At 42.5% G+C, this 23,939-nt stretch overlaps 1 protein-coding gene across 1 annotated transcript in view; it reads right to left on the reverse strand.

The window, feature by feature from the left end:
• Nucleotides 1–22,900, reverse strand: part of TTC39C (tetratricopeptide repeat domain 39C) — a 98,481-nt gene extending 75,581 nt beyond the window's left edge. The window contains exon 1 of the mRNA XM_074340220.1: nucleotides 22,054–22,900. Within this exon, the coding sequence (XP_074196321.1) occupies nucleotides 22,054–22,214 (161 nt within the window). The 5' untranslated portion in view covers nucleotides 22,215–22,900. The remainder of the gene's footprint in view (nucleotides 1–22,053) is intronic.
• Nucleotides 22,901–23,939: the final 1,039 nt, after the last annotated feature.

The raw sequence follows: 23,939 nt of genomic DNA on the forward strand, positions 1-23,939 counted from the left end.
CATCAAGTGTAACAACATTTGCATCATACGGGTGGCAGAAGAAGAGAGAAAACAAGGGACTGAGAACCTATTTGAAGAAATAATGACTGAAAACTTTCTTATCCTGGTGAAGGAATTAAACATGCAAGTCCAGGGAGCACAGAGTCCCAAACAAGATGAACCCAAAGAGGCCCACACCAAGATACATCATAATTAGCGTTTCCAGGCTTGAATTCCCTCCCGTTCTCAGGAATTTTTTTCACTTTCCTGTTTCCAAATCCCGAGATATAAACTGTTTTCTGTTCTCCACGACGAATCGTTTTCACAAAATGGCCGATACTACCAACCACCTGGGTTCAAGGAGCCGATTTTCCTGATTTCCCGACCAACTTTTCTCGGGATTCAGGAACGGAAAAGCAAAAAAAAATTCCCAAGAACGGGCAGGAATGGCCAACCAGAAACCCTAGTGATATAAATAGGGAAAAAGTCTAAGAGAAACACTGTGAGTAGTATGTTTATTTCCCATTGTGGGTATTAATGGGTTCAAGGAATCGATTTTCCCAATTTGCCAACCAACTTTTCTCAGGATTCGGGAACGGGAAAGCGAAAAAAATTGAGAATAGGAGGGAATTCTCGTTTGGAAACCCTAACCATAATTAAAATGGCAAAGGTTAAAGACAAAGAGAGAATCCTAAAAGCAGCAAGAGAAAGGCAACTAGTAACTTATAAGGGAGCTCCCATAAGACTGTCAGCTGATCAGGGTGGCTCGTTAGCTCAGTTGGTTAGAGCATGGTGCTAATAACACCAAGGTTGCCGGTTGGATCCCCGCATGGGCCACTGTGAGATGCACCCTCCTTAAAAAAAATAAAAAAAGACTGTCAGCTGATTTCTCAACAGAAAACTTTGCAGGCCAGAAGAGAGTGGCAAGAAACATTCAACATGAAGAAAAGCCAGGAACTACAACCAAGGCTATTCTATCCAGCAAGCCTATCATTTAGAATTGAAGGAGAGAAAAAGAGCTTCCCAGACAAGCAAAAGCTAAAGGAGTTCATCATCATCAAACCAGTATTACATGGAATGTTAGAAGAACTTCTTTAAAATGGAATATAAAGATCAAAATTATGAATCATAGAATGGCAATAGCTACATATCTATCAACAATTACTTTCAATGTAAATGGACTAAGTGCTCCAATCAAAAGACATAGGAGGGTTCAATGGATAAGAAAACAAAACCATTACAAATGCTGCCAACAGGAGACTCATTTCAGATTGAAAGAAACACAAAGGCTAAAAATGAGGGGATGGAAAAAGTTATTTCATGAAAGTGGAAACCAAAAGAAAACAAAATAATCTGGGGTAGTAATAGTTATACCAGACAAAATAGACTTTAAAACAAATGCTATAACAAGAGACAAAAAAGGACACAGTCAGTAATCCCACTCCTGGGTATTTATCTGAAGAAACCCAAAACACTACTTCAAGGGGATGTGTGAGCCATATGTTTACAATGGCCAAGATGTGGAGGCAGCCTGGGTGTGTGTCAATGGATCAATGGATAAAGAGGAGGTGGTACATATATACAATCTTTCAAAGTGATAATAATACTTAAACTTGGGGCTGTTGAGAGAATTGGAATTAAGGATGAAATGCACACGACATAGTAGGTGTTAAAAGTAAGCATTGAGGGGGCCTGCCCAGTGGCTCGGGCGATTAGAGTTCTGTGCTCCTAACTCCGAAGGCTGCTGGATAAAAAGGAGGTGGTACATATATACAATGGAATATTGCTCAGCCATGAAGGGAATGGGTTCTTGCCATCTGTGGCAGCAAGGATAGACCTGGAGGGTACTGTGCTGAGTGGAATGTCAGAGAAAGACAGATGTAATGTGATTTTGCTTATATGTGGACTCTAAAGAACAAAATAAACAAACGAAACAGAAACAAACTCATAATACAGAGAACATTCTGAAGGTTGCCAAATGGAAGGGGGCTTGGATGTATGTGTGAAAAAAAGGGGAAGGAATTAAGAAGTACAAATTGATAGTTACAAAACAGTAGTGGGGATATAAAACAAAGCATAGGGAATATAGTCAGTGATAAGGTAATAACTACGTATAGTGCCAGGTAGTTACTAGTCAGGGATATCACTTCTTAAATTACATAAATGTCTAGCTACTATGCTGTACACCTGAAATTAATATGAATGTCAACTGTACTTGAAAAATTAAAAAAGGGGAGGGAGGTGATGGGGAATAAGAGGCCCAAAATACCAGGTATAAAACTAGTAAGTCATGGGGATGTAATGTACAGCATAGGGAATATAGTCAATAATATTGTGATATAATAGTATGCTGTCAGATGGTTACTGGACTTACCATGGTGATCATTTCTTAGGTATATATAAATGTTGAATAACTATGGTGCACTCCTGAAACTAATATTGTATAGTAGTTATATTTTTAACAAAAATCTTACAATAAAAAAATAAAGTTCAGATTTCAATGGCAAAAAAACCCAAAAGAATGTAACTATTCTGAGCCTCAGTTTCCTCATCTGTAAAATAGGGAGAAATGGTAATATCTACCTACCTTGCAGGGTCATAGGGAGGATGAATAAGAATAAGCAGCCCAGTGCCTGGCACACTCTAAGTCTCAAAAGGTTTAGTGTCCTTGTGCTATGGACTGAATTGTGTTCCGCCAGATTCATATGTTGAAGTCCTAACCTTCTGATGTGACTATATTTGGAGATAGGACTTTTAGGAGGTAACCAAGGTTAAATGAAGTAATGAGGGTCGGGTCCTATTCTGATGGGACTAGTGGCTTTACAATAAGAGAAAGAGAGAGCTCTCCCTCTCTCTACACGTGTACTTGGCCATATAAGGACACAGTGAGAAGGTGGCAGTCTGCAAGTCAGCAAGAGAACTCTGACCAGAACCTGACCATGTGGTACCCTGATCTCGGACTTCCAGACTTCAGAACTGAGAGAAATCAAATTCCTATGGTTTAATCCACCAAGTCCATGGAATTTTGTTACAGCAGCCCATGTTGACTAATACACCTGTTCTTGTTTCTATTCTCATGATGTGACTCCATTTAAATTAGATGCTGTGTGGATCTTCCTCACCAAACTGATACCTCTTTCAGGGCAAAGAATGGGTCTTATTCAGCTTTGCTTTTTCTTCGCACCTACCATGGTGATTTGAAAACAGTAGGCAGTCAATAAATATCTAGTTTACTAATGAAAATACGTAATGAGAATTTGATTTTAATCAAACATTCCCCTTCCATAGAACTTGGTATTGAATTGTAACAACTAAATATCATCACCAGACATGCATTTGACTATTCAGAAAACAATGATGCATAGTATAGCAAGTGTCCTTTTTTTGGTTGTACTTTTTACTGACCCCAACCTGCAGGGAAGTCTCAATATGTAGCCTGAAGAATGAAAAGAAGTAAAATGTCTTTTCTCTTGACCTGATGCACAGTACCTGCCATCCACAGCTCCATATCAATGCAAAATGCCACAGTCCCTTCACAATCTCCTTGAAGCACTCTGAGTTCACAATGGCCACCCAGCCACCAACTATACTGTTTCAGTACATTTGTACTGAATGTTGTACTGCAAAAGGGATCATATACAGTGTCTAAATGCTAAATGGAAAATGCCAAAGAGTTACAATAACCAATGAACACTACACAGAGTGTCTAATACATGCAAGCCTTAAAACAAGTGGGAGAAACCAATTCACAATCTTATCCAGTCCTCCTAGTGATTCAGTTTACCTGAGACCTGCAACACTACCTTCCAATATCCCAGCCAAATCTATCACAAGGGATCCACACCTTTGAAGGACAAGGGATGAATGACACATACAGTGGGACCCCAGTAAAACTCATGTTTGAAAGCAAGGATGACTCATGCCTCATTTACTGAGTACCTACTACATGCCAGACATAAGGCTAGGTACGGGGGATACAACAGTGAGCTAATCATACAACGTTCTTAATCTCAAGGAGCATAGTCTAGTGGGGGGAAGTGATGTGTTAGGGAATGAAGCCAGCCGGCAGTGCTTGCTTTACACAGTAGTGCAGGATCTCAAAAAGAACCACGAAAACGAAAACCACACAAAGTGATCTTAATAATAAATGGGAAAGTTACAATTGTCCCACGATCTTTAAAGTTGTTTTTTATAATCAAAACATTAAATGCACTGCGAACATCATAATTAATGGTGAAAGACTGAAAGCTTTTCCTCTGAGAACAGGAACAAGATAAGGGTGACTACTCTCACCATTTCTATATAACATAGCACTGGAAGGTGTCCAAAATTGAAAGGAAGTAGTAAAACTATCTCTTTTCGCAGATGACATGATCTTATATGTAGTAAACCCTAAGAATACCGCAAGAAATGTTAGAACTAAAAAACAAATCCAGCAAAGTTGCAAGACAGAAAATCACCACATAAATATCAGTTGCACACCTATACACCAATAATGAACAATCTGAAAAGAAAATTAAGAAAACAATTCCATTTACAAAGCATCAGGGAGAATAAAATACTTAGGAATAAACTTAACCAAGGAGGCAAAAACTTGTAGTATACTGAAAACTACAAAATACTGCTGAAAAAAATTAAACAAGACATCAATTAATGGAAAGGCATCCTGTGGTCATGAATTGGAAGACTTACTCTTGTTAAGATGTCAACACTACCCAAAGCTATCTACAGTCAATGTAATTGCTATCAAAATTCCAACAACTTTTTTTTTTGAAGGAGAAAAGTCCATCTTAAAATTCATATGGAATCTCAGTGCACCCCTTATAGAAAAAAGTTGGAGATCTCACACTTCTTGATTTCAAAACTTACTACAAAGCCAGAGTAATCAAAAAAGTGTGGGACTGGCCCAATTACGTATAGACCAATGGAATAGAATCGAGGACCCAGAAATAAATCCTCACATATATGGTCAAATGATTTCTGACAAGAGTGCCAAGACCATTCAATCAGAAAGCGACAGTCTTTTCAACAAATGTGCTGGGAAAAACTGGGTATTGATATACAAAAGAATGAAGTTGAACACTTAACCTACACCACGCACAAGAAATGGATCAAGGACCTAAACGTAAGAGATAAAACTATAAAACTCTTAGAAGAAAACACAGGAAGAAAGCTTTTCACGTCATTCGATTTGGCAATGATTTCTTGGATGTGACACCAAAAGCACAGGCAGCAACAAAAAAAGGGTAGATAAATCGGACTACATCAAAATTAAAAACTTTCTGCATCAAAGGAAAATATCAACAGAGTGAAAAGGCAACTGCAACCCAAGAAATGGGAGGAAACATTTGCAAATCATATTATTTGATAAGGGGTAATATCCAGAATAAAGAACTCCTACAACTCAACAAAAACAAACAGATTCAAAAAATGGGCAAAGGACTTGAATAGACATTTCTGCGAAGAAGATACACAACTGACCAACAAGCATGTGAAAAGATGCTCAATATCACTAATCATTAGAAAAATATAAATGAAAGCTACCATGAGGTACCACCTCACATCCCTTAACATGGCTATTATCAAAGAGAAAGAGACAGAGACAGAGACAGAGACAGAGACAGAGAGACAGAGAGAGAGAGAGAGAGAGAGAAACAAGTGTTGGTGAGGATGTGGAGAAATTGGAACCCTTATGAACTGTTGGTGGGAATGCAAAATGGTGCAGCCACTATGGAAAACAGTATGCTAGTTCCTCAAAAAATTAGAAGTATAATTATCATATGACCCAGCAATTTCTCTTCTAGGTATATACCCAAAGGAAAGAATTGAGAACTCAAACAGATGCTTATACCCATATGCTAGCAGCATTATTCAAAATAGTCAAAAGGTGGAAGCAACCAGAGTGTCCATCAACAGATGAACGGATAAACAAAACACAATATATGTTTAAACAAAAAGTGGTATATACATACAATGGAATATTATTCAGGCTTAAAAAGGAAGGAAATTCTGACATAGGCACCACATGGATGAACCTTGAAGGCGTGCGAAGAGAAATAAGCCAGACACAAAAGGCCAAATACTGTATGATTCCACTTATATGAGGTAACCAGAGTAGTCAAATTCAGGGAGACAAGAAGTAAAATGGTGGTTGCCAGGGGCTGAAGAGTGGGAGGAATGGGGGGCTAGTGTTTAACAGGTACAAAGTTTCAGTTTGGATGATTAAAAAAGTTCTGGAGGTGGATGGTGGTGACAGTTGCACAACAATGTAATTGTATTTAATGCCACTGAACTGTAGAGTTAAAAATGCTTAAAATGGTAAATTTTTCCTTATATTTTAAGTAAAAATAATTTTAAAACATTAAAAACTTACCGTCAGTTATAAATATATAAGAAATGAAAAAACTGTAAAACTAATATTTATTCAGTGGGCTGTATAATTTAAAATATTAGAAACATCAACATTAAAGTGCTTGACTTCTTTGTAAAACACTTATGAAAAATACTTGAACAGTGTTTGCCTTCACATCTTGTAAATTATGATGCAGAGTGAGCATTTTTGCTATGATTTGGTCAACTGTCATACTTCCTACTAAGTTTGGATCAGCTTCCAACATTTTAGCCTCTGTGCTTTCAATGTTTTGAAATAGCTCCGAGAGTTTCTTTACTGTGAAGCTTTTTGCCTGCATCGCCAGCTCTGGGACAGCTTCATCTTTTTTCTTACAACTACCATTCTCCTTTGTGTCCATAAGCTTGCCGTCACTGGGCACTCGTGGCTGCACATGTGATCTCTTATACGGTGGCAGGGACAACATGCCAGATTGGCTACTCCAGTTATATTTGATTCAAATATCACTTCCAGCATTATCACTTTTTCTGTGCTGCACTCATCTTTGTGGGCCAATTCCCTCTTTCAATTATCCATTTTTGTAAGATGTCATGTGGGTCTATCACTACAAGACAAGGAGGCAACACAAAGAGAAACTGGAACCTGTCTGTGTGGGAGATGAGTAAGAGATGCGCCATGACCAATCACAGACTCTGAAAGAAGCGATGTGATTGGTCACTGATCATGATTGACATCTGTGGTGATTTGTGGGCTGAAGAGCTAGAAGCTTGTGTATACAGTTACAGTTTATACACAGAGGTAACTGAAATTTGAACCGTGTTATTGGGGAACTGGTTATTTAACCTCTGGTAACTGAAATCCATGCATATTAGAGTCAAACAAAGCAAGTGTTATCTGTGTATAATTACAGACTGAGGTAAGAAATCCAAAGGAAAGGAACATGATTCTTAGAGAATCTTCAAGAATCTGAAAGAAGACCATGGTGGCTAGAGGTCAAAGAGTAAGGGACGGGCACAGCAACTGACAACTGGCCAATAATAAGGCTCCAGTGTAACTGGGCGAAGTGTTTATATTTTCAATGAAGGTTAATACTGATTCTAAAGCTCATTCAAAACCCAAATCATTAATTAAGATATTTCACTTTTCCATTTTTATATAGACCCCCATAAGAAAAGAGGGGCTATGAGCGTATTTTACAGCATCTTATTACTTGGCTTTGTACAGCCCAGCCTAGGTGGACCACAAGGAAATTATTTTAAACTATAAGGGAAAAAAAGATAAAGAAGTCCATGGTCAAGGGGCAAACCCAGCAGGGCCAAGCCACACTGCAGAGATACTATTAGCGATTCTGGCCCTAATTCTGACAGCAGGGGGAGGCTGTATTAATTTCCTGTGGCTGCTGTAATAAATTAGTACAAACTTGGTGGCTTAAAACAATAGAAATTGATTCTCTCCTAGTTCTGGAGGCCAGAAGGCTGGAAGCAGTGTCATCAGGCTGAAATCAAGATGTGGGCCGGGCCCTGCTCCCTCGGGAGGCCCTTAGGGAGAATCCCCTCCCTGACTGGCCCAGCTGCTGGTGGCTGCCTACAGTCCTGGCCTTGTGGATGCCATCACTCCAATCTTCAGGGCCACCATGTCAAATCTTACTTGTGGCTCCATTTTCATCTTGCTTTCTCCTCTATGTGTGTAAACTTTCCCTCTGCCTCCCTCTCATAAGAATACATGTGATTGTATCTATCTAATGTGGGCGGAGTGGATATCCACTCAGATAATCTTCCCATCTTAAAATCTTTAACTTAACCACATCTGCAAAGGCCCCTTTTTCACCATATATGGTAAAGAGGTTCCCGGGAGTAAGATGTGGATATCTTTTGGAGGGCCGTTTTTCAGCCTACCACAGAGGACACGAAAGGGCTCTCAGCAGAGAGGCAATAGAATTAGACTCACATGTTGAAAAGATCACTGTGGTGGGAGTGGAGAAGGGACAGAGGATATGAGGAAGCCAGCTGGGTGGGCTCCTGCAACTGTCCAAGTGACAGGTGGTTTGGAGTAGGTGGAGGTAGTGGAGATGAAGGCAAGTGAACAAAGATACTCAGGAGGGAACACAGCAAGTTGGGAGGGAGGTGCCAAGAGGACCTTCTAGACTTCGGATGTGTATAGCCCTGTGCCAAGTGGTGCAATCCACTGAGCTTGGGAGCACCAGGAGCAGACCAGATGTGCCAGAGAAGATCAGGCTAAACAAGTGATGTGCAGTATTGCTGGGTAATACCGCACAGTGAAACAACAGGGTTCCTTCAGAGGAAGCAGAGGAAATGGCATACTCTAGGGCTGGGGCCAGATACTCCACTCATAATCTTTCAAAGTGATAATAATACTTAAACTCAGGGCTGTTGAGAGAATTGGGATTAAGGATGAAATGCACACAATATAGTACGTGCTAAAAGTAAGCATTGAGGGGGGCCTGTCCAGTGGCTCAGGTGATTGGAGCTCCGTGCTCCTAACTCTGAAGGCTGCTGGTTCGATTCCGACATGGGCCAGTGGACTCTGAACCACAAGGCTGACGGTTCAACTCCTGAGTCATGCAAGGGATGGTGGGCTCTGCCCCCTGCAACTAAGACTGAACACGGCACCTTGAGCTGAGCTGCTGCTGAGCTCCCGGATGGCTCAGTTGGTTGGAGCGTGTCCTCTCAATCGGCAGCTCGACTCCCGCAGGGGATGGTGGGCTGTGTCCCCTGCAACTAGCAATGGCAACTGGCCCTGGAGCTGAGTTGCGCCCTCCACAACTAAGATTGAAAGGACAACAACTTGCCTTGGAAAAAAGTCCTGGACGTACACACTGTTCCCCAATAAAGTCTTATTCTCCCTCCCCAATTAAATCTTAAAAAAAAAAAAGTAAGCATTGATTACCCACTTGATTACCATTCACTGTCATTCTCTGCCTGTGCAGTAATGCAAGCAAAGACCAAAACTGTTATATGATTACAAGATTATAATACTTCTAATTTTATTCTGATTTCTTCTCTAGCTTTGCTAATTCATATTCATTTACTGCTAAGGCCTGATGCTCATTTAGAGTTACTGATATGTTCAAAAAATAACTCACTGTTCAGGCTAAAGTCAATTTTTTTTATAGTTTTCCTAATTTTGTCCTTATTGTATATAAAATGTATCCCTAATTCATCAGCATTAGTTCCTTCTCTATCTCAAGTCATACAAATAATCAACTCAATTATTTCCATTATATGCCAATAGCAGATGGAGCCTGCATTGTAAGCAATTTACAAAGAGATCATCCAAACCACATTTTATCAACTACCTAAAGAGCCTTTCCAATCCAATCAATCCTTCAACAAGGGTGATTTTATAAGTAACAAAATCGATCAACATATTTTAATTATTTTCTCAACAAGTTATAATAGGGTTCCTTTATTATGTGTGGCAATAACCCACAAATTGCACAAATACTTTATCTGAGGCTTAAACACACTCAGCTGTTTATACAAGCAATTCAAACACTAATTTATTTTAGATAATCATTTAGAAATTTTAGATTTCTCTATTGTTATCAGTTCAAAGGCATGTTGACATGAAACTAGAGACTTATTGTGAGTAAAATTTTACTGAACAAGTTCTTAGTAAACAACTCTGAACTTCATACAGAAGTGTCTGTCTCTCACTGAGCCACCCGCATTCTCCTTCAGTTTTTAGTACAGAATAGGTCAAAAAATGTCATTTGTGTTTACTTCATTATTCATAAGCTTCCTTCACTATAAATTTAGATTTGAACACAATAGCAGAGGTTTTGTGTTGTTTTACTTTGAGATAAAACTCGACATTCTTCTATCAAGAGAAAAGCTCCCAATTTCAAGGTAGTTTCAACTGCTCTCCCTTCTAAGCCAAGCCTAGATCTGAGACACTACACAAGGGCTAAAGAAAAACACAAACCATTCTGTCATTTCTTGCCATTTGTACATTGGCAATTCCTCCAGAACAAGAATCTCTAAGAATTTCACCATAGCAGGTCCTGATGTTTGGCTAAACTACTTCAGACAGCTGTTTCCTCTCTCCCATGCCTTCCCCTAATTTTCTGTGCTATTTCAAGAGGCATAATTTCTAGCTCCATTTGTAGTTTTGATAATCTAAAGTAATGAGTGTCTCATCAATCATCAATACAGAAATGATCAAAAAACATTCAGATCCATATAGTTGATAGCTGAAGCCAAAGGCCTTCCAGGTATAAACAAAACTCATCTGAGCAATCAAAGTGCTGCAAACCTTGCTGTAACACAGAGGAACTATTCTAACAACCGCAGGCCTACAAAAGCCATTCTCACCATGGATGGTTCAAAAGGCACAACGTCAGACAAGTATGCAGTGGATGAATTCAACTTTAACATGCTTCTTTATTTCAGATCTAAATAAGGAAGAGGGTGAGCATGTTTTACACGACACAAAAATACCAAGTTTTCTTGCTCCAGAGATCAGTTGACAATACATAACCTGACATTTTGCAATTCACTGCTCAAAACGAGGGTGAGGGGAAAGCACTTAAAAGCCTTGACAGTGACTCATTATACTGCAAACAATCCTAACCAGGCCACACAGCATGGATTTTAGTTTAATCCAACTGCTTCTCAAAACCCAAATCTCCATCATTAAGCAAATACAACTTGAATTTGGATACAAAATGTCATTTTCCCCTCAAGTTGTCCCGTTAGAACAGTACCAAAAATTTTACTTGTGATAGAGATAAAATGATGTAAACATTTAAAAGTCTGTCAACCTGGTTGAGGGTTACTTTAGTGGCTGAATATTTTACATGAAGTATTCGGGTGGTGCAAAAGTAACTGCGGTTTTTGCAATTATTTTTACCCTTTTAGACTACAATCACTTTTGCAGTCAACCTAATAAAACCTGAAGGAGGGCTGCTGCAGAGACGAGGCCACAAAGTGCAGTTACAATGCAGAAGGATCTACCTAGACCAAGGGTGTCCAAACTTTTTTCAACGGTTTTCACCAAGGGCCATATGCGGTAAAATACACAAACAGCCGACCACTCACTTGAGGTGAAGTACGTATTGCCTCACCTGGTTTAAGTAAACTAAATATATTTTTGGAATTTGCTGCGGGCCAATAAAAAGTGGATCATGGGCCACAGTTGGCCCGCGGGCTGCAATTTGGACACCCCTGACCTAGACAGAAAGAAGGCCAAAGTGGGAAGAGCAGCAAATAATGCTCATTAACCACAGGAATTCAGAGAGCTAGCTGCATCACGCTCAGACTCACATTTCCTAGAAAAGCCCCACCTGGCAAGGAAGAGGATGGCGCGGTCAGCATGGAAAAACAGGTTGGGCTAACATGTATTACGGAATGCAGTTGATGTCATGGTCGGGCATGGGCCCAGGGAAAGCTCTGTATAGCCGGGGATGGAAGCACCCTTTCAGAGAGTCACCATTGTGCACGTGGATGTTTCCAACTAGCTGCTTCTAAGTACAACAGAACAGCAAACCATCAGGAAGCATTCTGCCCTATTTTCTCCCAGTAAAGAAGAATCACTTTTGTGGTCTCCTTGGCTATGTAATTTCAGGGCAACAACCATCCTTAGTCCTGGGGATTTGGCTTCTTTTGTGTGTGTGAGTAAAGCCTACTCACTTCTTGGGAAGGATGTGGACCAGTTTATTCCCTGAGAGTCAAAGGTAGAAAGACCTGAGAGGGGGACAGGGCAAGGAGACTAGGCGTCTGTAATCAAGTCACCTGAAGCTGGAAAGACACGAGTCCTGAAAGCTAGCTTCACACCGAGGATGAAGAAGGGAAGGGGCCCCAGTGGTTTTCCATCCACATGCAAGGGACAGAAGAACTGGTGCTGACAGCCCTTCCTGGAACTGTTTGGGCCCTAGAAGCTGCCATGTGTGTAGCCTGGAAAAACTGGTGTTTAGGAGCAGTAACCCATGGGGCCCAACACTGGAGAAACCCTACCCTAGAGCTCTGCCCTGGCACCAGTGGTCACAGATGCAATGGAGGCCCTGCAGTCTTCAGCAGCAGCCATGCCAGCCTCTTCCCTTCCTTTCTGCAGGGAGCTCCCACCCTGTGCTGTTCCTAGCAGCCCCCAGATTTCAGCGTCAGAGATCAAACTTGTCTTAAGCTTATGCCCTGCCCAAGCTTACTGCCTCTCAGTAGAGGCATCTGGAAATCTATTGGGCTGTTTTGGGATGACACAATGACAGTAGTGGAACAGACCTCAGACGCAAGACATCCTGCAGTGTGCAAGACAGGCCGGGGCTCTGTCTCATGTCCTGCGCAATTTCTGAACATCTGGAAATTCACATGGATAAAACACTGTCTATCCTTACTTAGTTCTAAAACGTACCTCCATTGACACAGAAACACAAAGCCATTTGGACACCTTTCTCAAGATTTATTCACAATTTTAGAAAATCGTGTCACCAACAGCAACACTGCTTATGGCATCTGAGTAGCCAACACACCACAGCTACACTTGTCTGCACTTGTAGTTCACATGCCAAAATTTAACAGGGATATTCAAAGCTCCTTTAAATATACAAGGGTGCCAAAAAAAATGTATACAAGTGGACACTGTGGTCAACGTTGCTCAAGCAGTAGTTTGCCATAATCAGAAGTGTCTGGACTCTGATGGTAACCACTTTGAGCACCTTTTGTAATTGCACAAGTCAAAGGTGGTTTGTGTTCATCTTTTGTTATCAGTATACATCAACTAGTACAATGTTAAGTTTTCCTTTTTTAAAATGTGTATACATTTTTTTGGCACCCTCTGTATATAAAGCCAAATAAATTATTAAAGATCCATGAAATTCTGGATACCAATGATCTTCATTAATAAATTTTTTACCATTCAATATTAGGAATTTGTGGCATAGTGAAATTTATATCATGAAATTTACATATTTATTTTAGGTTTCTTATTTTTCTACCTTACTCTGACGTGGTCCTCGGGTCACGCCGCAGCCCACGCCCCCACTGCTCCAACTTCCCCATACCTTTTTTTTTTTCCTTTAAGGCTAGACATCTATTAAAGGCTTTGGTCTCCGAAGTAGTTGGTTTGGGGAGGGATTTAAAGATGGGCGATCTGTGTTCTAAGGTACTTTGTCAGTACACATCCTGTGTCTAATGAAGGGAATTAGTTATTCTGACATTACCCTGAAATAGGCAGCCTGGCTCATTGCAAAAATGTCACGTTCCTCATTTCCTCCACTCCAACGGTGTTTTGTCATAGTATCCCTACTGCAAAAAGGGGGCTTCCCTGCCTTCTCTTAACACATACAGATAAGTTTGGTCTGTTCTTTCATTTTAAAAAGCATCCTCCTCTCTCTCCTATGGAATGGCTTCTGATCTTAAATCCAAAGTTATCTGTTATACACAGATGCAAGCATCTAATTACTTCATCTTTGGATGAAGGTGTGCTGAGCATTTACATTTTGAAATACATGTAGTTTTTATAACGAATCTCTTTTCACTTCTTTACTATTTGGGCGTTCTATTGACTTTAAGACATTGTATGTATGGGCAGGTCATTTCATCTATCGATTTAATTTTAGAATCATAAAAGGGGAATTACAAAATATTTGTTATAAAAAGAGGGCGTCAGATCTGATAGAGTCAAGAGCTGGTCCTCTAGAAAGCGTCCCCTCCCAGCCACCAACTTCTTCCAGAGTCCTGTTCTTCCTGAAACTCAGGATAGGGATTTTGGAGTCAGGGAACTAGATTTCTGCCTCATCATGCCAGAGAAGAAAATAATACCAGGCCATGTCATGCCACTGCCATGCAGGGGTTGCCCAGACGCCCATGGGTGGGTGAAGAGAGAAGTGCAAAGGCCAGCCAGTTAGGATAGGCCTTTTCTTGAACGGATACAACACTGAGCAGAGGACAGCTCACTCAAAGAGCTCTGGTGCCCAGAGTTCCAACTGAGCATGCCAGGCACAGCTGAGACCCACGGCCACTTCAGAAGCAGGCGACTTCATCAGAGCGCTCAGCTTTCCCTTTGATGGCACCTGTCAAGACGAGCCCATGCGCAGTGGTGGCTCTGCTCCCCGTCTCCCCACACTAAGCACTGGACAGCCTGGATGTACCGCCGGGAAGAGGCTGGTGGGCCAGACAGGAGTCCTGTTACTTGCTTATGACAAGCACAGTGTCAATCCAAGGAGCACTCTGGAGCACCTCCCCTGGGTCAAGAGACATGCCACTCCTCAATATGGGGTTGGGGAGGGGCAGGGTGAGGAATCAAGGCTTTCAGAGCTCCCAAAGGGCACTGCGCCCAGGCTGCACTTGCTGACTGGCAAAAAGAAGGGGGGGCAGGTATGCCTATAAAACCTCTTGGACCCCACATTATTCCAGCAACCTCAGGAAGGCCACGGACACCTGACAGGGAAGTCCATCCATCTCTACGACTATCTCAGCCCTCTCATGCAGACAGGTAGCCAGGTAAACAATGTCCACACATCACCAGTGCTGGGAAAAGGGGTGGAAGGACGCTGCAGGAGTACTGAGGACTCACTTCACCTTCTCATGGAAATCTGAGCTGCATCTTGAATGACAAGTAAGAAGTAGTTCGATGCTGCACAATACTCCCGCATGACTAGAGAGGAAGGGACAGGGGAAGAGGCAGGAGGGAGGCTAGGAAGCACAGAGCAGATCACAGGACATCCTACGCCAAGCCAGGACCTTGGACTTATCCAGTAGAAGACGGAGCCACAAAGGGTCTAAAGCTCGGGGTGACACGTTCCCTGAGGAGAGACCTCTCTGGTGGTTTACGGAGTAGCCTCTGGTGTTAACAGTGTAGTTTGCCCATTTCTGTGGAGTCACCCCCACCTTTAGTAGCACACAGGTAAACTTCTCTTATCATACAAGTTACAGAAGAGAGGTAGTGTAGCGGTTAAACATATAGACTCTGGAGCTGCAAAGCTTGGATTCAAACCAACCCTCCCACTTACTCTGAAACCTTGGACATGCCATTCAATGTCACCGGGCTTCCCCTTCTCCCCCTACACAGAGGGAGGTAACAAGAGGTGCCCTCTCAAAACTGGGAGGATTACATGAGAATTAACAGACAGGGATAACTGGTGTGTGGCCTGGCATAGAGTAAGCACCATTATGTTTATTTCGATGTGTGTTAGGAAAAGTAAGTCACCTAAACCAGTGATTTCACAAATATTACAGCTTTGGAAAAAACTAAGTGTCCAAGTGACTCTTTGTGAGGTAGATTTAAAGGTATTGAGTAAGCAGTACCTCCTTGAAGGAAGGACCTGCTTCTCATGTGTGTGTCCTGCACAGAGCAGACACCCTCTAGGGGCTTTCCCTGCAATAACCGACTATTTTTCTGTAAGACAGGAGTAACTACCTGTTATATATATACATACGGTTTCTTGTGTTCTGAAATTCTTGAGCAAGAAGGAAGAGATGGAGAAAGCAGCCTCAGCTGGGGAAAACGGCTGAGATGGCGAACTATTAACCATCTCTACATGTGAAGAAAAGCCCCTATTCTCAACCTTCAAATCAAATTCCAGGAAGTCATAACTATCTCTTCTTACACTGCAAGTTTCTGAATAGTTTTATATAAAAACATGTTTTTCTAACTATGTATGGTGATGGATGTTAACTAACTATGGTGATCATTTCACAATACATATAAATACTGAATCATTACTATTGTATACCTAAAATTAAGTATCAATTATACCTCAATTTAAAAAAAACAAAACACAAACATGCATGCAAAGTCATTTGTTCAGAAATTGGAATGAATTCCCCCTATAACAAAAAGGCTTTAAGTGGTGACTAGAGCCCCAGGTCAGCCCACAACGGCCATATCTGATCCCAAATTGTACCTATGTTACTGGTTGAACAGCATACCATGAATTTAGGGAATGGAGTAAGTGGTGGAAGAGGCATAAGACAGAGATGAGTTCCTCCCCAGACAGCCCCAACCCCTCTCATGGGGGAAGAGCTGGCGCTAAACAAAGTTTTTAAATTACTCTTTTATATTCTCTTCGCCTTGAGTCCTTCTCAGCATCAGTCTCCTCAGTCCCACTGCTGCTGCTAAGTGGGAAGGTTACTCTGGCCAAAGAGACTGGAGTGCAAAAAATGGTATTTTAGGACCTAAAACAGTCTGTACAGAAGGTCTAGAACCCTGAAATCTGATGTGTTTCGGGATCTACAAGTGGTTTTGTGTAACTGGAATAGAAAGCGCTCCATGCTTCAGTATTACTTCTCTCTGCCTTTTTTGTCTCATCCTCCCTGCTTCAGCAAAATTTCACCCAGTAGAGCTACTCTTGACGAGAGTAAGGGAAGGCGGTAATCTCATCAAGCTGCTTGTTAGCACAGCATGTGTGACTCAGAGCACAGAGTCTTTTAAGGGTTCACATCTTTAACGTCACATCTGTACACATCCACACACTCATCTCAGTACAAGTATTCACTTTTTTCTGATAATTTCCTATATAAACTCTATTATTCTCCAGGCAGTTGCATTTTTAAAAGAATCCCAATTAAGCCAAATTAATCTTTCATGAATATTTAATTGGAACCTTTTCAGACAGTGCAATAGTTGGAAAAAAATGAGCCTTTTTACAAACACACCACTGAGTTGAGGAGGATGGAAAAAGCAACAAATGAGTTTCCTGTCTCTCCTGCCTTACACCATTTCTGCTTCTCATCGCTTCTCCTTTTCTTGCATTTCTGCATCTATGGACTCTCCATAGACTCTGGCAACAAGAGCAGCCTGCAAGCTTTTCCTGTCCTCCAAAGTATGTGGCATGGTTTGGGACCAGAAGCAGCTCAGACGCCTACTGGCCTAGGTCTCTCACATGGGCCTTTTGAGTTTTTCCAGGGAGAACTAACTTTTTCTCTAAAGGGTCAAAGAGTAACTGTGTTAAGCTTTGTAACCCCTATGGTCTCTGTCACAGCCATTTCTGCTGCTGTACTGCACAAGCAGCCACAGAAAATACACAACTACATGAGCGTGGCTGGGTCCCAGTAAAAACTTCATTTACAAAAAATAGAAAAAGCAGACAACAGGCCATAGTTTGCAATGCCTGGTTTGTACTGAGCCATCGCTACGGTAAGTCTGGCTTCATAATCCAGACACTCACAAATAGGGCCACATGTCACATGGCTCTGTCGCATGTGCCATAAACTGTGCTCAACAGTTTAGGATCCATTATTCATTATAAATATACACATATTACCATGAGATTTTCTTGCTTTTTGTTTTTAATACATTTTTTGCCATTTTGTAATTTAAAACAAAGTGGCAAAGAAAAATATCACAATATGTAACACCAACTCCGTACTAATCCTGTATCATATTCGTGCAATTCGTCCTCAGTGAACATTCCTTATAACCATTATATGCGTGCTTTAGCTGACAATGACAAAATATAATTTTATTAATAATATCTACAGGCACAATTTGGTGGTAGCGTTGGCGAGGGTAAAAATTATAGATCCTTTAACATTAGAAAGAACGCCAGGAGTTGAAGCAGGAGATGGAGATGGTGGCCTCAAGGGGAGGAGGGGCAGTAATGTCACGCCTGTGGAAGGAAGAACTTCAAAGCTCATTTCGGCCAGGCCCTCCAAATGTCCCTGCCTTCCTCATAGCTCAGTGTGCCTCATCTCTTCTGCTAGTCCTCAGATTAAAAAACAAAGTAATATCTCAAGTCAATAAGAGATGATGACATTAGGACCCTGAGCCCCAAAGAGCCAGGAGTTACTGATGGACATGACGGCCACACTGCGAAGGACAAAGTCATCAGCGGACCAGCCACCTAGCAGCACTGCCTCCCAGGAAACACGGACCAACTGGTGGATCTGAGAAGAAAATAAGTACAGAATGAGCCACCAAATGTGACAACCTAATGATATCGATCAACTGATCAAGTCTCATCCCTCTTCTCCAGGTGCCATTTCACATATCCGCGTGGATGTTTCACTGTTTCCTCTCCTCGATTTCCTTTTCCACCTCCCTACCTTTCAGATTCTTCTCCCCACCTCACCATTCCTCCCAACTCCTTCTAATTAAACTCACTCACTTCAACCCTATTATGATGCTCAGGCCTCATTTCCTCCACAAAATTTTCCTTCAAGCTGGACTGTAAGTTCCTTCTCTCCACTCCTACAGAATACAGAACAGGCCATGGGTATTTCTCGCAGTCTCCCTACGCCGTAACACCTAAAAATCTAGTGCCTGTCTGAGCACATAACCACAGCCTATCTTATCCTGTGCTTGATTACCTAAAGGTCTGAGTGTGTCACACATGCGAACGTCAGTTAAGTGTTATGTGTGTAGGAGGAGGGGTGAACATTGCTGGATTATAGCACTGAGCTCTAAGATCAAGATTAGGAATTTGGTTTCAGGTTCAGTATCATGAACTTATCCAGGTATGTCCTTGGGCTCAAAGTGGAAAGGCCTCAAAGCAACACCAATGTAAGCCAACCTCGGGAAATACATCTCCCACTGTATGATGGTGGCTGAGCACCAATAATAGGGCAGCTTGTTAGATTACTGCTATAGTTAAAATGGAAGTGGCAGCTACATTTTGAAATCCCAACTATGGCATGTCTTACATCTCAAAAGGCTCTATTATGCATACATTTCTAATTCCTATAGGTACAATGTCTGAATTGTACAATCCAGACCTCCCGCTAATACAGAATGGCCTTCATGATAATCTGTTTCTACAAAGTAACCATTTCTCGTTATGTAGCTGATGGTGCAACTTATTATCCTAGTAATGTGGCTTGAGAAAATGACCTTGCTTTAATAAAAATGTTCTTGTTACGCTAGATACAAAATATGTTTCTACTGTTAAATTGTAACATTACTATTATGGAAGGCTGGGAAGGGTGGTCTTCTGTGACAAAACAATCCTAAGAAAAGAGATAACCAATTTCTCTTCTGCAAACTGAGCTAGAAGTGATCCTCAAACACTTCTGGTGAAGTTCCTCCCTGCTGAGTTTTCCAGCAGCGCCATTCAATTTTGGAACAGGAAGACAAGTTTCTAATGCATAATAGGATCTAAATCTTTCAACTGCAATATGTGAGGCTAACTGTAAATATAAAAGTAACCCTCATACAGGACGTTTTCTCTTCGACTCAAACTATGTTATCAAGCTGAAAGCATAATATTTGTGAGGAAGGCATCGAGTACAAAAGTTGGCTAGTGTTTACTGAGTGCTTAACATGGTGGCAGCTACCATGGAGTATTTCTTTTCATTCCAACCACACTATGTGTGCTACTCCCATTCTATAGGCAAGGAAGCAAATTCTGAGAAACCCAAGTCAGCAGCTACAAAAGTGGCAAAACAAGGGTTACAAGCCTGATTGTAGGAAAGCTGATACGATAATGTTATCACTGTCCAACCCTAGAAAAGTTTAAGTTGCTGGAGAACAAGGTCACGGGGCAAATTACAAAATATAATCAATTTAGTGAGAAAGGTAAATTGGTATAATGAAAAGAGCCCTTGATTTAGAACTACAGTGCTAAATACTGAGACTTGAGTCCCTTGTTATAAACTTGCCATGATAAAATACTAGTGACACTAGGGTTGTCACTAGAATACTGAGAATACAAGAAAACATGCCTAGCACTGCCCTTGGCAGAGAACAGATACTACGATATTTTGTTTCCTTCTTTATCTTCAGTCCCCATTTCAAAATACAAGCAGATAAGTACAGCATAAGGGGATATAGTCAATAATATTGGAACAACTACGGGTACTAGACTTATGGGGTGATCACTTTGTGAGGTACTATATAAGCATCTAATCACTATGTTGTACAACTGAAACCATTATTGTATGTCAACTGTAATTGAAAAAAATATACAAGCAGATAGCTCCTATCCAGATAATGTAAATCCTCCCTGGACACGTCCCCCCCTTTCTCACTCCTAACAGGCTCACCCATAGAGACACACCTTTCAAGGTGCATTTCTCTGCTGTTAACGTGAACAAAGAGTTTTCCTATCACTCAAAATCTGCCTCTACTATCATTGCATAAAATTCTCTAGATAAAATATAACAGCAAAAACACTGCTATTTCATGCATTCAATATATAGGAACCAGGAGGCAGTAATTAAGTACTACACCAAGACAGTTTCGAAGGAAAAATGATCATTAAAATAAGTAACATAGAACATTTCCAAGCAGGTAGTATGGAGACATGCAAGCACCATTATCTTGATCAGCAACTAAAGAGGAGTAAACTGGATTCTAAGACCTTCTCCACCCCTCTTTCATACAACACAGCCTGGCAGTCTAAAAAAAAAAAAGTCAGAGCACAGTACATGAAACATTCAGATGTTATCCTTGTTTTCATGACATACATTCTCAGAAGGCTAAATAAATCAACTAGACAAGAGAGACCGTGGGTCAAGTAAATCTAAATCCAGTCTCCATGAACAGCCTTGATAAAACTCTGGGTTGAAATCAGATGCATGTTTTAAAAAGAAAATGTTCTGATAAAGTTTTCATTTTCAGGTGAGAAAAACTGATTTAAAAGCAAAACGTCTTTAGTGAAAAGTTTACAGCTGTGAAATATTTGCTTTGCAATTGAGAATGCAGAAGCTCCAACCGGTAGAAACCACCATTCTCTGAGGTCTGAAAACCTGCGTCTGTATCTCAATCACCTTGTCACCCGCTCTCCTCTCCTGTTCTTACAGACTGTGTCCCTCAATCACAGCTGCACAGCTTTCCTCTCTCCTACCGGTACCAAACCACTAGGTCTAAAAAAGTGTGAAGCAGATGACCCTTGACCATTTACAGGGAAGCTGCTGATCAACATAACGAGTCTTGTCAACATTCAACCGGCAAATCACAAATTTGCTTCTTAAATCAGAAAGCAGATGCTTCTCCTCCCTAATGAATCTGACGGCTCCTCCTATACTCATAGAAAGCTACCAGGTTTCAGTTTTCCTTCATGTTTTAAAAGACGAATACAAATAATTAACTGAACACGCGTGTTCTTCCTTCCACTCTCACATATACTTAAAATCCTTCCGTTTTCTTCTTCCTCTAAGTTAGAGAAATCCAGAATAAATAGGCTCGCTTGAAAGGCATTAGGAACTCATTTTGAGAACTGAGTTTTAGAAGACAAGCAGAAGAGGTGAGGCAGCAGAGTTCGGTTTAGTTCCCCCCCCCCTTCAATTCCTGCATGCCAAGGCAATTGTGCATATCTGTTTGCAAACAACAAAAGCGTTTAGAATGCACAGCGATGCAAAGTGACGCGAGGCACAAGACACAGCACCACGCAGCCGGTGTGCTCCGTGCCATGAAGGCTGCTCGGGCACCACGCGAGCCGGAGTCACAACACTGCAAGTCCAAGGCTCACTGCTGACTCAAATCGCATCCGGTCCCATGTCCCAAAGCCAACGGGCTCCGCCGGAGGACGACCCCGCGACAGAGAAGCAGACAAAACACCGGGAGCCCCTCTCGGAGGACAAGGCCGGGAATAAAGTGAGGGGAGAGATGGCGGGAGCGCGGGGAGAGAAAGGACAACTGGGTGGGGGTGTAAAGGGGCGATGTGGCAAAGGCGCAGAAGCCCCGGCTGCAGATCAGGCCGAGGGAAGCCACGAAGGGACCGGGGCCAGAGATGAGTGAGCAATGGGAGGGGGAAAGCCAGGCGCAGATTCAAGCGCGTGAGCGGGACCCGAGGCGCGCGTGGCCTGGCCAGGGGAGCAGGGCGCGTCGGTCACCTGTATTGTTTGAAAAGCTGGTCCGACTCCCTAAAGCCGTTATTAAGCAGCATGTTGATGCCCGCCAGGGCCAGCTCCGCGTCCTGTAGGGGCGCCGCCGCCGTCGCCGACGAATCTCCGTCGTCCCGCCGCCGCGGCCGCTGCTGCTCGGAGCCGGCCATGGGAGCGCAAGGCTCTGCGCAGAGCCCAGGCGAGGTGGGGTGGGGCGGCAGCTGCTGCGGCCCCCGCGCGCGCCCGGAGCCCGGCTCTACCTGCCCGAAGCGCAGCGGAGCCGGGCGGCGGGGCGGGGCGCGGCGCGGCGCGGAGGGGAGGGAGGGGCCGTCCTCGCTGCAGCGCGGCGGGGAACGTGGGCGCCCAGGCCGCCGCCTCCCGCCGCCGCGGGGGATTACTCAGCAGCCGCCCGCCCGCGCCTCCTGCTCCCTTAGAGACGCGGGCTCGCGCGGGCACCGAAGCCGAATCCGTTTCCGGGTATCTTTAACCCTGCAGCGCCGGGGTCGGAGCGGCCTCCTTCCGCGCTTCCTGCAGCCCCCGTGTGCCCACGGGTCCACACACAGCGCCCTTCGCCCAGCCGTCCCGGGCCGACGCGCTGAGCCTGCTCGGAAACACGGAGGCCCCGAGGCCCGGACCTTGACTCGCTCCTCCGGGCTCTCTGGGAAGCGAGAAAGGGCAAGCGGGTTTGAAAAGGGGACGGAGAGCTCCGCCTGGGTCGCAGCGAGGGCGCGCGCCGCAGGAGACCAGCAGGCTGAAGCCAGCGCGCGGCGATTTTGGCCGTAGCACCTGAAACCCCACGCCGCCAGCGCCAGAGACCCCCAACTTCACCCCGCTCCTGGGGCCGCCCACCAGCCCGTGACAGCCAATCCCCAAGGAGGTGGGCGGCGGGGGCGGCGCCACTGAGCACCTGCCGGACAGCTGCCCAGAGCGCAGTACTTAGACACTGACAGGCAGAGCTCCTGTATCCAGGCACCCACCCTCTGGCCCGACACTACCATTTGTGCGCTGGGGCAAGAGGACAAAATGGAGGCCCATATGTCATATATTTAAAAGTTGTAAAATAAGCTGCTCAAGTGTGTTCTACTCTCATCCTGACAATTATACTTTCGTATCAATGAAACAGTAAAATAAGTGTGAAGCTATGGTTTTCACAAGACCGAATGTCAAAGATGACTGAATTTAGTTATTATTGTATATGTTCTGATGATGACCTGATTATGTCTCGGTGGGTAGTAATTCATAAATCATATTTGTTTTTCCATTAATTCATTTTTCTCACCTTTATTTTAGCAAAACACTAAATATGTTGTTATAATCAAGATGATATTCTTAACGTCAAATTAAGCCATCTTAAATCATAGTTCTTAGTGTACTTAGTGTACACTTAGTTCTTAGTGAAGTTTATTAATTTCAATTTGGAGAAACTTTGTTGAAGCATTTACCACTGATTTTGTTTTTAAAAATTAAAGCGATATTCAGGTTTTGAGATAACCCATGAATTTTAAATATCACGTCCAGCATTATAAGAGGATCAATAAATTACCACAGACAATATTACAAAATAATATAATTTTAGTATCTAAGTTACTATCATTTATTTTGTGACTTGTGCCATCTCTTACACAAATATCTAAATCCATACAGCATTCCCAACATTAATAGACACACATTTAAGAGTAATGTGAATTGCTATCACTCCTTAGCTGTCAGGTGTAACTGTTATGAAACCAGACTAATTCTTGAGCATATCTGCAGCCACAAATTGGAATACCAAAATAAGCAAGAAAGTGGACAATTTTCACCCGTGGGAAACAGCACTTTGTAACGCAGGAATCATTACATTCATGCAATCTGAGAAGGATTTGACAAGTTGACCAATTTTTTTTAAATCTACT

This window comes from Rhinolophus sinicus, linkage group LG09 (assembly GCF_036562045.2).
Source record: "Rhinolophus sinicus isolate RSC01 linkage group LG09, ASM3656204v1, whole genome shotgun sequence".
Classification (NCBI taxonomy): Eukaryota; Metazoa; Chordata; class Mammalia; order Chiroptera; family Rhinolophidae; genus Rhinolophus; species Rhinolophus sinicus.